At 41.2% G+C, this 13831-nt stretch overlaps 1 protein-coding gene across 1 annotated transcript in view; it reads right to left on the bottom strand.

Annotated features, from left to right (window-relative positions):
- The window catches only part of LOC139352083 (gamma-aminobutyric acid receptor subunit gamma-3-like), an 82896-nt gene that overhangs the window by 16754 nt on the left and 52311 nt on the right, over nt 1-13831 (bottom strand). Inside the window, exons 6-8 of the mRNA XM_070994130.1 lie at nt 12462-12544; nt 5935-6072; nt 221-373 (exon numbers count right to left, since the gene is read on the bottom strand). Coding sequence (XP_070850231.1) covers nt 221-373; nt 5935-6072; nt 12462-12544 — 374 coding nt within the window. The remainder of the gene's footprint in view (nt 1-220; nt 374-5934; nt 6073-12461; nt 12545-13831) is intronic.

The raw sequence follows: 13831 nt of genomic DNA, 5'->3' as shown, positions 1-13831 counted from the left end.
ATGACAAAATATTGGACATCAGCACTATTCCCTACTGATGATCGTTCAGGGGCAAGACAGGAGTTATCTGCCAATTTGGTGGGTGCAACAGAAAAGCAATATCAATAAAAAGAAAAAGTATTGCGATAAATTACTGCTCCCAAGGAGGATTAAGTTATTCAAGCCCTTTTGAAATGAAGTCATGTCCCCCCACAGCGACATGGGCGGTGCAGTTGTGTACCTAGGGCCGTCCTTGCAGGCGTGGCGTCGCTCTTGATCCAGAAAGAGACCCAGGAGAGGACCACGGTCAGGATACAGGGGATGTAGGTCTGGATGGTGAAGTAGCCCATGCGTCGGCTAAGGTCGAAGTACACTGTCATCAACACATAGTCTCCTGTTGAGGGAGAGGGGAAATAGAGCATAAAAATGTCAATGAAAAGGCAGAACGTCATTAAATAGATTAAAATGTGATAACTCTATAATAAATACTGCTGTTTATGGATGCACCAGTCCACTTTTTTTCAGTTCCAAACCAGTTCTGATACCCAAATTTGAAAATCAGCCAGAGTCACCAGTTAAAAAGCTGTATGTGAGGAAGCCAGGATGAGTCTTTTATGTCAATAACAGGCTGAGAGGCAATATCCGGCCCGACTTAAAAACTGCTTTCCCAACTTTGCAAAACAAAATGTAACAAATAAATGCATAGATGTAAATTTACTTAATTGTTATTATAAAAATAAAAATGAAATGTGCACCAGCAACTTACTAAAATCCTTCAGAATTAACAGGAATCAGAATTCAAGCATCAACCTTTGAAATGCAGCACCAGATTAATCAGGAATTTAAATTCGAGTACAAAACAATGAAACTGCTTCATGTGAGAACGAAACGTAAGCACTTAATTCCCCTCATCCAGCACCACAAGCCTGTCTAATTTTCAATACTTTTGTCACCAAATACTTTCAAAACTAATGACATTCCAATCAACCTCAGTGTGTTTACTGCTAATTTCTCTCTGTCTGTATTAATTTAAACACATTATCTCTGGTTTTGATAAATGCTGTGTGTACTATGCAGGACACAAACTTAATTAATCTTGTCATTACTCAGTAATCGTGAAGATGGTAAACAAAATACCCGCTAAACATCCTCATGTTAGCATTGTCATTGTGTGCATCTTCGGGTGACGTTAGCATTTAGCTCTGAATTCAGCCTCACAGAGCTGCTAGTGTGGCTGTAGACCATTACAGCAGTCTTGTATGCTGGAGTTTCTAATATTGCTGTATTAAGTCAGATCGCGTTGCAAGGTGACCCTGCTAATTTGTAAGTTACACTTTTCTATCCACACATAAACAACAGACCGTAATCCTCGAGGATCTGAAGCAGCACACTGGCTCATGAGTGATTAAAAGGTCTGATATGTAGCTGGAGGCGACATCATGCTGTGCTCTTAACTTGGTCATCAAAACAGAGGCCAGGACCAAATTTGACTGTGAGACTGTTACATTATCGTTTATTAGGGAGGCTGAAGGGTTTGTAAGAAGGCGTCTGTGTACTGTGTTTCAGGCAAACAGAATCTTGGTGTAGCACTTACAAAACATTTTTTTCTGTCAGTGGAGTTTAACTGAAACCAGCACAGAGCAACATCACTGCAGCTTTCTAATGAGATTGTCAGAAATACTCAGATCTGAGGTCTTCAGTAACTTTAACTAAGACAGACTCCGTCAAACAAGACATCAGAAAAGACTTCAGATCATTTGGAATTAGCTCTATAATTGCTGAAAGTAAGATGAACCGGATCAAATGGGAAAGCAGACAATCAAAGGGGAAAAAAAACTAGGAACGAAAGAGACAGGACAGGGAGGAGCTGGAAAATAGTGAGGTGAATGGACAGAAAGAGAAATGACGAGGAGAGAAAGCCCTTAATGGAGCCCAGAAGAACAGAGGAAGGAGCTTCTCTCTAACTTGAGCAACAATACAATGAGTCAGCATGAGGGGAAGAAAAACAAGGAGAGTCACACTTACTCTGCTGCCTCTTTAATGATCCCATTACAGTAAGACGCTTGTTATTGTGAGTGTTAATTGACAGCAGCAGGCAGACATCGATCACTTGGTGAACAAAAGCCATTGTTCTGTAACCTTGATAAAGCTCTGCCCCTCAGATGAGCGTTACTACTGAGAATGCCTTTTGTTGATCTGCTGCCACTCAGGTGTGGCAGCAAAAGCATGTCAGACTGTATAGACGACAACCTTTTGTCCTCCGCTCGCAGCTGAATCTCACCTCCTGTACAACTTAGCATTTGTTCAGTTAAACAAATGATATGCTGATGATTGAAATGGAAAAAATAAATTGAGATCCAGATGTTTGCTCTGCCGATGACAGCTGTGAAACACTGACCACGCTGCATTGTGAGTGAGTGAACAAACAGCACCTTACACAGATAGTTCTTAAGTATGGCCTCATGCACTCGAGCAAATTGGCCAATAAAAATGTAGTGAAGAGGACAGTGAAGATGAGATATATGGTGCAATCAATCACTTTTTACTCATACAGAGTCAGTTCTGTAAATCCAGGGTTGCCAACACAAAAATGCTCTTAAAAAGGACCATAAAGGGAATTTTGTAACTGCGGCCCTTAATAAAAGGATGCATGTAATAATAATTAGTTGACTGTATATCACAAAGGCTGCGGCAGCTTGGTTAATTTTCACCAAAGGAATGCTCCAACACAGAGAATCCTAATCACAACACAGTGGGCACATAAAATCAGTAAGAGTAATTTGCTATTTCATCAAAATTAAACTGTCTTGTTTTAATTTTGTACACCTATTTATGTCCAAGACAGTGCATATGCTTCCTAGAGCTATCCAAAGCGTGTTTGCCTTGATTTATTCTCTACTTCCTTCTGTGCAGTACAACACTGCACAGTTGTAGAAGCTGCCCAAGACAGACACAGTTCACATTCACACTCTTGTGCAGACAGAATGTTTAATTAGACAGTTTAATGCACAGGCGATGTCATTTTGCAAAGTTATTCTTGCTAATGTTGCAAGATTTTACTGTTTGGCATGCATTAATGACTGTACGGAGCTTGCAGAAATGCACATTCCCAGATGGACTATCTCCAGCTGTGTGCGTTCACACAGCAGCGCGGTGACTCCTGTGCATTGTAGCAAACAACCCCTCTGTTTACATTCTGTTAGGACAGTAAAAAGCCGTCTGTTTACACTTTCCTGCAGAATACTTATTAGCCGAGTTGGCGGCTCTGTGCTCGTCTACAGACTCTGTCATGCCAGACAGTCAGGTCTACTCTCTGTTTGGAAGCTGCGAGGAAAATCCTTGGGAAAACTGTTTTATTACTGAGCTCAAGACAACTTCGCTGAAGTGTTGTTGCTGTGGCTTTTCACGAAACTGACACACAGTCGCACGAAAAACACGTATATGAGTGCATTTCCTTTCCTCTAAGTTCTGAAAATGTTCCACGCTATTGTTTCTAAACTAATTCATCAGTGTGAGATGGTTATTAATGCCAGACTGCTCTCTTGAACCACAAGCTGAAAATGAAAACTTCCACTGAAAAATGTTTTACCCTATGCAAGTGTCAGCATCTTTTTAATACTTTCCATGTTTGTCTTGAGGCCCCAACTTCTCAGATGTCAAAAACAGAGTTATCACTTGAATGGCCCTCACCAGAGCACGTGACCCTTAGCCTGTTTGTAATGCTAAGTCCATGTGACCACAGACACAGGACACTAAAATGAAAAATGGCAGGTTTCAAAAAAGCGTTTTTCTCATTTTTAGCCCTCAACTGTCAATTTTGTTAGCTGACTGATGTCATCAGCTGTAGCTAGCTGATAAGGAGACAGTTCTAATTGATTTTATCAGTGGCAGCTGGCTAGCTAATGAAGCTAACACTATCTGCACGAGTTTGTTGAAAATGGTTGACTTCTTCATGTTTTCAGCTGACTTGTTTCCAAGGAAAAATCTTGTAAAAGTGACCTAAATACTCACATCATGACCACATACATGATATTATGCTAAGCCTTGACTTTAATATGATCTGCGGTCAGCTGCAGGTTGCATGAAGGCTCTCTCACACATGAAGCGGAGAAGGAATATCAGTCTTGTGATCTACGATGCGATGGGAGGACAATGCAAGGGATTGTCAGCAATTTCACGACAGATTCTTTACAAAAAGGCATTCGAAAAATTTCCCGGGTCGGAGGAACATCAGCATTTCTGCAATGTAACCGCAGAAAAAGGCATAATAGAAGCTTTTGGGGGAACTTGTGATGAGATGGTAGAACAAAGCGCTGAAGTGTTTGGGATTCCGCATTGGGGCCTTTTGAAGAGGACACTGCTGAATTGATAACGATGGTGGATTTGCAGCGGAGGTCCCCAGTGGCGCTGTGGCCGGGGATCTGTCCACTCTGTCCTCATTAAAACAGCCCCATACCTCATGTGTTTATAAGGGATGAAGGATAAAGCTGAAAGAGGGAGACAGAGAGAAGGGGAAATAAGAGAAAAAGAGGAAGAGAAACGCAGCACTTTCGAAGTTTGTCATGATGTAAATTAATGATAGGTATTTTTAGCCGGGGATCTAATCATCATGCGTGTGGAGATGGAGCTCCGCCAAGTGAAACAGGAAAAAGAAACGAGGTAATAAATGAGAAAACGGCAAATTTTCTTGAACAGCATGAGGTAGATGTGTAGGTTTGCCGTCGCTTTTGAGCATCTCAGCAGAAAATTAGTTTGGCTGTGTTTTGACGCTACAGCGGGAGTCCAGGAAAACATATCATTTATAAGGCTGTCAATGTGTCTCGGGACGAGAACGCTCATCAGTCACCTTTTTTTGTGATCAGAAACGAAGATACAATGGCAGTCGCTCATTAGATATAAACAGGATGCTTGATCAGTATTCCCAGTGGGTGATATACTGAGACAATAGGATGTGCTAACATCAGTTCAAAAAAGGGATATATTGGTCTTAGCTATGTCATGTTTGAGTACTGGGACAAACACAAATATGCTTGAACATAACTGTGCATCTAATTTCCACTGAGCTTCTTAATAATATCATGCCACTCCCTGTTATCCCTCTCCTAATCATGCCAAGCACTCTTGTTCCTCGAATATTCATGAACGAAGGTTGAGCTCTCCTAGAAAGCTGAATGAGGTCACATTATGCAGACCAGCGCATGTCTCTCCAAAGACAAAAGACTATATGGCACGAATACGCAACTCATAAACAAGGTTAGGCAAGGTTGAAAATCATGCTCTTCCTCTATCTCCCTCATCCATAATGCTTTGCTTATTGAGCCAGCGAAATCTGTCTTTATCTTCACGGGTCGTGTGAAAGCATTAAAAATGTATTAAGAACTTGTCCATCCCGTGCCAGTTGGGAGTATAATTACTGGCACCTGTTGGAGTGACAATATTTCTCCAGCTGCCTCCCCAAACAACAAACTTAAATGAAATCATCACAGAAGACAAGGCCTAACAACCACACTTAAAGCCTGGGAAGAGAGAGGAAAAGGAGTGAATAATTAAACTTCCTTTTTAATCTTTAATCTTGGTGATTAATGTCAGTGGAAAAACCTATTTGCCCTTACACCCGAGGGGAATACTTATGAGCTTTGAGCTTGTAGTTACGTGATTACATGCCAAGCTTGGGGCACTGAGGTAGTCAAGTGGCTTGGGAGTTTTATTTGGAAGCCTGCTGAACAGCAAGTAAAACTCCTTCTGAATCCAGCTGCTAGTCTGCAGCGAAGACTGACTTTTAACCTCCACTGAAGGCAGGGTGGAAGGGGAAAAGAGTTTCGCTCCGGAAATCAGTAAAGTTTTCAAATACTATCGGTCATAACACCATGAAATGCAGCCATTCAGCATGTTTTTTGGGACTCCACTGCCCGAGATATCGACCTTTTCTCAACCTTTCATTGGCGTCTTCCTTACCTGCTGTTGTTGTGAGCACATCCGTCGTGTTCCTGAGCCCCATGAAGTCAAACTGGTAAAGCCTCCAGTACTTCTGGTCCGAAGTTGCCACTGAGTTTTGCGCCCACTTATACACAATCTCATCTCGTGGGTAGCCGTCTAGAAACCACACAGAGAGTGAGGTCAGCGTGTGAAAGAAAGAGTTGATAGAATAGAAGTTGAAAGCAACGGATGCAGGACTGACTGATGCAGTTTTTATTGTATGCATGATTTAGACCTGATTTGGGCATGATTTATACAAATTTATACAGTAAGTTTTCATTGGCAATTCAGTGGACTGCAGACCAACTGAGCAATTACTGTTAACTTGTTTGCTTGGAATCTGCTGGGGTGCACCAGTGTTGAGCAAATATCCTCTCTCCCATGTAATTCAATGTATTATGGAGTTTTAATCGTTTAATTGTAATGGTCTGTGTGCTTTATTGCAAGATATTGTGATCTCGCATAGAAGAAGGCAAGTCTATGTTAAAGAAAAGTGCAATGAAATGAAATGGAATTTTTATAGAAATGGATATGTCTCATAGTCTGAGATTATAGGCTATACGTCTTCCATATACTTGTGTGACAAGCATATTGTTCCACTTCAGTGACGTGTGAAAGCGCTTCTGCGTGCAATGCTTACAGAATGAGCCACTCGAAACGCTTTCCACTTTGCAGCGTACTGGTCCTGCGCATGTTAGCATTAGAACTGCAGGATTTCACATGCAGATCCTCGCTGGGGGAAGCAGTAATACACAAGCCCAGGGAAGCACCCAAGATGTTGAATTTTTATGAAAGCTAATGCATCAACAACAATGACTCCATGTGAAAGGTGAGCTCATTTGGCAAGTTGAGGCAAGTTTGCATAAAAAAAAAAGAAACTGAGTGACAGAAATAATGAGCAAGTGGGGAGTCTTATTGTGCCCAGTAGTGGAAACCAGACTAATTATGTAAATAGTCTCATTTAGAGGATAGCCATCGATAACCAAGAAGAGCAATCACTATGATGCGAGAGAGGTGGTTTTTTCAAACACTAATAGAGATCGCAAGTATTATTGCCATCATATTTCTCTTGGTGTGTTCGTACAATTATCTTTACTGCAAGGACTGTTGCCATTGTGATACCAGAGTGTCTTCGTAGCTAGAAAATGCTTGTCATTTTTCATGCCTTTAAAAGCCCCCCGAAGCAACATGTTCTTCCATAATGTTATGAATTAAACTCTTCTGTGGCCTTGGCTGCAATATTCTCCTTGGCTGTCCTCCATGCAAGCATGTGGGATGTCTGCTTCTACTGTGTAACGGTAAACAAAGTTAGATGTGAGGAGCATGTGAGTGTCTGCCAATAAAGACAATATCATGTCAGGGGAGACGAGAGGGGTTTCAAGTCAACTTGAAATTTGAGTTCTTAACATTACTTGCGATGTGCTAGAATAATGCTGCAGCTATGTATAGCTAAAAAACCTTTAGCTATTTATTTTCCTGCCCCTTTACAACATTCAGCATGTAGAAGTACCCGTCGTGCTGTTACCTGAAACTGTCCATTCACAAACACATTGCACCAGTCAAATTACAGTACCGGTAATGCAGTCAGAGCCACTCATGTAGAGGGTGCAATCATGGCAACCCCCTCCCCCCCAAAAAAAACTAAAACAACAAACAATCCCTACAACTGAAATGTCCTCTTTTCAAGAATAACAAGTTCAACCAAATAAGTATAAAAGGCAAATTGATTTCTTCACAAAACTCTCTAAAGCTCATTTCATTCTCATTTTCATTCATTTTCATTCATGGAAACCACGCTTATCTACCCACAGTATGCACGCAAGAGGGTGTAGTTATGTTTAAAGATGCAGCTCTTCCCCTTGTCTGAAATACAATACAGTGTGCTTAGTAAAGATAACTTATCACACTCTGTGAATGAAAACAGCTGACTCTAAGCACAGTTTTTCCCACCTATTGCAGAGCAGCCACTCTTTTCCACAGCCATACATGTTTGGAAGGTCAGTCCCAGTTTATTTCCAGCATCAGCTTCCATGGGGACATGTTTAAACTGGAAGCATTCAGCACATTTCCCTTGTGCTTCACACTGACACCCAAAAGCATGACACCAGTCCATTTTTAGATGATGTTTTCAAAATGAAAACAAGACCGAGTTCATGATTGACCATTCAACCAGCCCTGTGGTGGGGTTTCAAATAATGTATTAGGCCCCGTGGCAGCCACATTGGAGGTCCTTTGCTTTTTGGGCAGCAGTGACTGAGAACTGCTGATTACATATTTGAATGTATGACTGGCCTGTTTTGGCAGCGCTGAGCTGTGGTTAATTCTGCTTTCTTTCCAGAGTGATCATTTTGCAACTGGTGTAACTGAGCCTTTTAAGGTTTTAACAGGGAGCAAATGACAGCGCCGGGTCTGCTAAAATGATCTTTTCAACATATCTGATTGGTTTGCATACTTATTGCTTGCATTTTAAGATTTTAAGAAGAGCCACGCTAGCAGCATGGCTTTAGGGATGGCAATGTTGGGTGGCCCCCTACTTTAGTCCAGACTGAAAAATCTCTACAAGTACTGGATAAACTAGGATGAATGGGGATCAGTGATTGGTTGTTAGCATGCTGCACAGATGTGTTCACATTTAGCTCAAAGTAGCGCTATGCAGCCTCACAGAGCCTATTAGGTGCGTTTTAGTACATAGTGTTGATTTGCAATCTGTATTTGTCCAGTGAACATGTGAGAACACGGAGTTTTTAAGTTCTCGCCAAATTATTTTCATCTTGTTCTGCAGCTGTCAGCTGATTGACAAGAAACCAAGGGACATGTACTGAAAAGTTGCTATTTCTTGAACACAGCCAATTACTTCCTGGCATGCAATCATGGCCAGCCTTTTGTGGCACAAATAGCACCGATCATACTGGTGAGTGCAGTGAAAATGTTAATATAGAACATGTCTTGAAAGTGATTGCGGCTATGCCTGCGATGTCGATAACTGCATGAGACCAAAGCGCTTCTAATCATTCTTAAGGCTTTCCGTGTCTTTTATTCTGAGCTCACAGGTTGTCAGGAAAGTTATTTTTTCTAACATATTATCCAGTGAAAAAGCAAAAAGTAATGATACAGTACCTTAAAAGCTTCAGTTTCACGAGAGCCGAGACATGAATTCAAAACATTTCTGCGCGATGCCAGACTGTATGCATAATGTCTGTCAGGAATACATCTGCTATCAAAAAACTTTCAGATTTGCATTTATCATGTTTACAATGTTTTGTCTTAATAAGTGAAATTGATTGCAGCCATAAGGGAGAGGCTTCTAATTTGCTTCATAATGAAGCGACAGAGCATTTTAAAAGGCTTGTACATTAGGTTTGTACGGTATCATAATACATTAAGAGCTACGCGCCTTGAGTGGCAAGAGAGGTTGATAGCAGGGGATGCTACAGTACATAAGAGAGGATTATGGACAATGGAGAAAAGCGACAGCCAAATGTGGCTTCATTATCAGAAATCCTAATGTGCAATGACTGAGGAAGACGTGTGTTTATGCAAAAGAGATGACCCAAGAGAAACACTTGTTAGCTAATGCACTTTCCTTTGGCATCTGTAATATGAAGATTGACTGAAACGATTCCTTTCGAACTTCTAAATGGTTAAATAACTTGTCAGAGACAAATGGAAATCTGGAGAGCAGCTTTACATTTTCTGAAAGAGCTGACTCAGATCTGGAAGTCTGTGATGCTGTCTCCAAAAATGTTCATATCCACATTGTAAAAGGCTTTTTAAAATAGACACGGGTGAGAAAATGTTCATTAAACCTCCTTAACTGGCCATTTTGAACTCATTTTCACCCAATGTAATTTGGTAGCTTTTGATCTGATCAGAAAATCATGAATAAAGCCCATTTACATTAATTTTAAATGGGAGGATTCAGTGTTGGCACTTTAAAATGAATTCCAAAGTAACATAAGCTAAAGTTTATGATGAGGCAATGGTAGTATTCAGCTCCAGCAAATGCATAACTTCAAGGCTTTAATAAAGTGTTATTGAAGACCTTTGCTGCTAATCTGTTGCAGCTACAGACAGAAAAATATTCTCCATTCTCATGGTCATGAACTGAGACTGTAAAAAAAAGGTTATTACTGCAAATCCTGTCACTGATAGCAGAGACATAATGGAAACCCATTTGCGGTCAATAGCTTTTTCACTATGTAGAGTGCTGTGACATCCGGCCTCATCACACTATGAACAAATTGTATATATGCTCAAAAATAGTCAGTTGATTACCCGAAGTCAGTGCTGAAAGGAGGTTTCATAACGGCCTGTGATAAATGCTGCCATCTGAAGCCGTATCAGGTAATGACTATTGCCTAAATTAAATCATATCTAGCAGTGGAAGATGTCTTGTCTAACAGAACGACCTGTCATACAAAATCAAATGTGATTTTGGGGCTTTTTAGGTGGTGAGTAACTTCATAGGGACTGGCTAATGGAACAATAAATGCTTTGAGGACTCAAATTTCATGCCAGCATAGCCATTGGTAGTGCTAATGCAGCTATCATGTCATTTTCCGTGAGTTGCTGCACTCGGCTGTTTAAATGTGCACATTTAACAGAACATAGAAATAGTTAATAGAGTTGAGTTATTGTTATTTTCTTCTACATTAACGCCTCAGTAGCCTGATGCAGCAGATGGTTTGTCACACCCACCCATCTGGGACGTCCTCGGAAACTGTCTGGAAAAGGCAGGCACTTTCAAAAAATACTTGGCAGGTGATTGGACGAACCATCTGTCTGTCACTGTCTATCACAGGCTAACTTCAACCAGCCAGATCAGTGAACCATATGATGTCATGGGGCTCCTGCCAGAGCCAGTTGGGAGAAAATGTAATGAAGAAATACTTTTTGATTCTGATATACTGATGCTACATCAGTGTCTATGCTAACAAGAAAGCTGTTGTTTTCGACCTAACAGTTGCTTCTGGTGCTGTCTAAACCACGCCCACGCCTGGCAGTAGTTCCTCACAGCATGCTGATTGGGCCAAACTACTTTTAAAAAGTGGATGGATGATCATTTTCTACAGATAATGCTGATGAAGTAGAGGTCCTTATATGTGTCCCTTTGGTCTCATCCTTAGTTCATTCTCTGCGTCTCTTAAATCCTCCCATAGAAGGCTTATCGTGCCTCAAGCAGGGATGAGTAATTATTATTTTTACTTTTATTTCATCCTGTCTCTGCTGTTGTAACTCCCCGCTCACTTGTCTTAGCAAGACTTGCCTGGATGGTTTCCAAATGGTCTCAAATGCTGCTGAGTGAGCTTTTGACCGAACAGGACTGTCTCCCTTTGGACTTTCTACATTATGCCTCTATTTTATGTCTTTCTTTTGTCCTTATTATGAAGCACTTGGTGACGTCTGATGAGGAAAGGTAGTATAAAAATACATTTTTCTCACTTACTTGCCTAAAAGCCATTATAACTAAAGAGACTGTGTGACTATGAATCATGGAAACACTCTAAGCTAGGCCTCATCATTAGATTCAGTAGTGGCTCTACTGATGCTGCGGTTCTCACTGTGGCCCAATGCATTAAGTTCATCCTCTTCATCTTCCTCATTTGATCCCTCATCTGAATTTGATGAGCCACTGAGAGGCAGAACTGTAATCTGCACCCCTCTTTCCGTTCCATCACAGAAAAGGTTGACAGCACAGAAATTCTTTAAAATTTAGCTGCTGATCACAAACTGATCAAGTATTTGCAATTTGACTTAAATTGAAGATTTAATTAAATATCCCATTTAAGAGAATTAGAGGTAAAACAATCTCAACTTGAGCTTTGATTTTAAGTGCGCTTAAAATAATGCTCACAGTCCTTGTTTGAATGTGAATCCTACTTGTTACATAATATTTATTTATTTTGCAGCCTTTTCTAATCTGCTGAACAGCCAAACTGTGTTTGTCCTTATTTAATGAAGGACCACAGCAAAGACAAGTGTTACTGCTGGGAAGTGTTTGGTCTTATTCAATATGCAATTGAAAGGAAATGTATACAAAGCAACTGATTTATCACAGCAGACTGACCATTGTCTGAAATCTAACATTTGGGAAATGCAGGTGTAAATTTGCAGCACTGTTTTATTTGCCATACATGGAGTGAGAGACTATAGACTATAGAGGGAGAGAGAGAAACACATATTCAACGACGCATTACAAGATACTTCAGCACCACAGCAAAGACGACAGAGCAGCAATGCAACAGTCACATGATTTTCCTGTAGCATGACTGAAGAAGCCAAGACCAAGCAGAGCACTTTTTGTTGCTTTATATGTAAATGTATCTAAAAGTATAAGATTGTTTGTTTGCTGTTTTTTTTGCATTCATGAAGCCGAATCTCTGCTTCAAAAGTTTTGCTCAAGGAGGTGTTGATGTGTAGGCATCGCTGTGCATGACCATGTGCTTATTTGTGTTTTTGTGTGCATTTGTGTGCGCGTAGGTGTGCATGCTGCTGCCAATATTCACAGCTGGAGAAGACGAGAGGACAGGAGTGTTCGTCCATGGGGAAATTATGGAGCTGCAGCTGGCATTCTGCGTTGATGGTCATCCTGGAGAGAGAGAGAGAGAGAGAGAGAGACAAACGCAGAGAGACAGAAATACTTAGACAACGACATGCAAGGCAAATAAGGCTTTGGATCCCTCAACTCGAGGTCCATGAAACACATGGTGAGAATGCACGGTATTCATCATTGCTTATATCACATAATGCACTTTTTGCACTACAGTATGTGAGGCGCTGGCTTCGAACCAGATGGCGCAGGATCACACTTGGTTGCTTGGTTGATGTGTGAAATCCCTCAAATGACAGAACTGTTTAATCATCAGCGCTGGACACGTTTTTCGTCAAGGCGGCGTTAACTCACAGGTCAGGGCCCAGAGGCATGTAAGCGTCCAAAAACAGAAGCACTTAGCTATGATCACCGGACAAGTCAATGCACCAGATGTTTTGGGGAAGCAACGGTGATCACAAAGACCCAGGGGATTAGTTCTACATACAAATATAAAACTGAATCCGACTCAGTTAATATTCTCTGCGTGTTACTTCAATCTATCATCCTGAAATTAATTTTCACTGGATACGACAATAGCTGTAAAAATGAGCCCGTCATGAAAATGGGCTTTTTCTCTGGCTTGTTCTGTGTTGTTGTGTCTTTGTCCTTGCTACAGTTTCTCATTAACTGACTGACTTAGAGCACAAAAGAGGAGCCTCATTCAAAGCAGGATGAGGGCTGCCTCACTCGTCTTGCTTGGAGGTGAACAAAGTGCGGATGATGTGCAGTCCCCATTTGCATACACACTCGCAGCCGCCCTCGCCAGGACCCTGAAAGTCCAAATTTGAGCGAGAGTGCCGAGCTGAGGTGAGGAGAGCAAGTGGGAACATGCACTGCGGAGATGTGAGCGCGAGATCAGTCTATGCAAGTACGCCCCCAAACATACGCCTCTGTAAGACTTAATATCCTTTTAATGAAACAATAATTTTCAAATTCATCACTGAAACATGCATTAGCAGAAGTCAAATTAGCTATTAAAACCCAAACATTTTGTATGGAGTTTGTGGTTCTGAAGAGGAATTTCTGGAAGATGGCTGTCTGAAGAGCCTGTATGCACACAACACCAGGACCCTCCAATCGAAACTTGTTAGTGAAAGCAGATGCAGCACAATGAATGTTAAAGGCTTTTCATTTTGGCACCCAGCTTTGTGTCTGGTCCTCCAAGGTGTTGAAAACAAACACTCATGGTGGTATTTGCTATTTGACCAAGGTCTAGTTTGAAATCCTTGATACGCTGGTGAAATTGGATCCTCAAGACAGAAAAAGCTCATGTCAGAGCTTGAG

Source organism: Chaetodon trifascialis, chromosome 24 (assembly GCF_039877785.1).
Source record: "Chaetodon trifascialis isolate fChaTrf1 chromosome 24, fChaTrf1.hap1, whole genome shotgun sequence".
Classification (NCBI taxonomy): Eukaryota; Metazoa; Chordata; class Actinopteri; order Chaetodontiformes; family Chaetodontidae; genus Chaetodon; species Chaetodon trifascialis.
The sequence above is the reverse complement of the archived record's forward strand: the minus strand, read 5'-3'. Positions and strand labels throughout refer to the sequence as shown.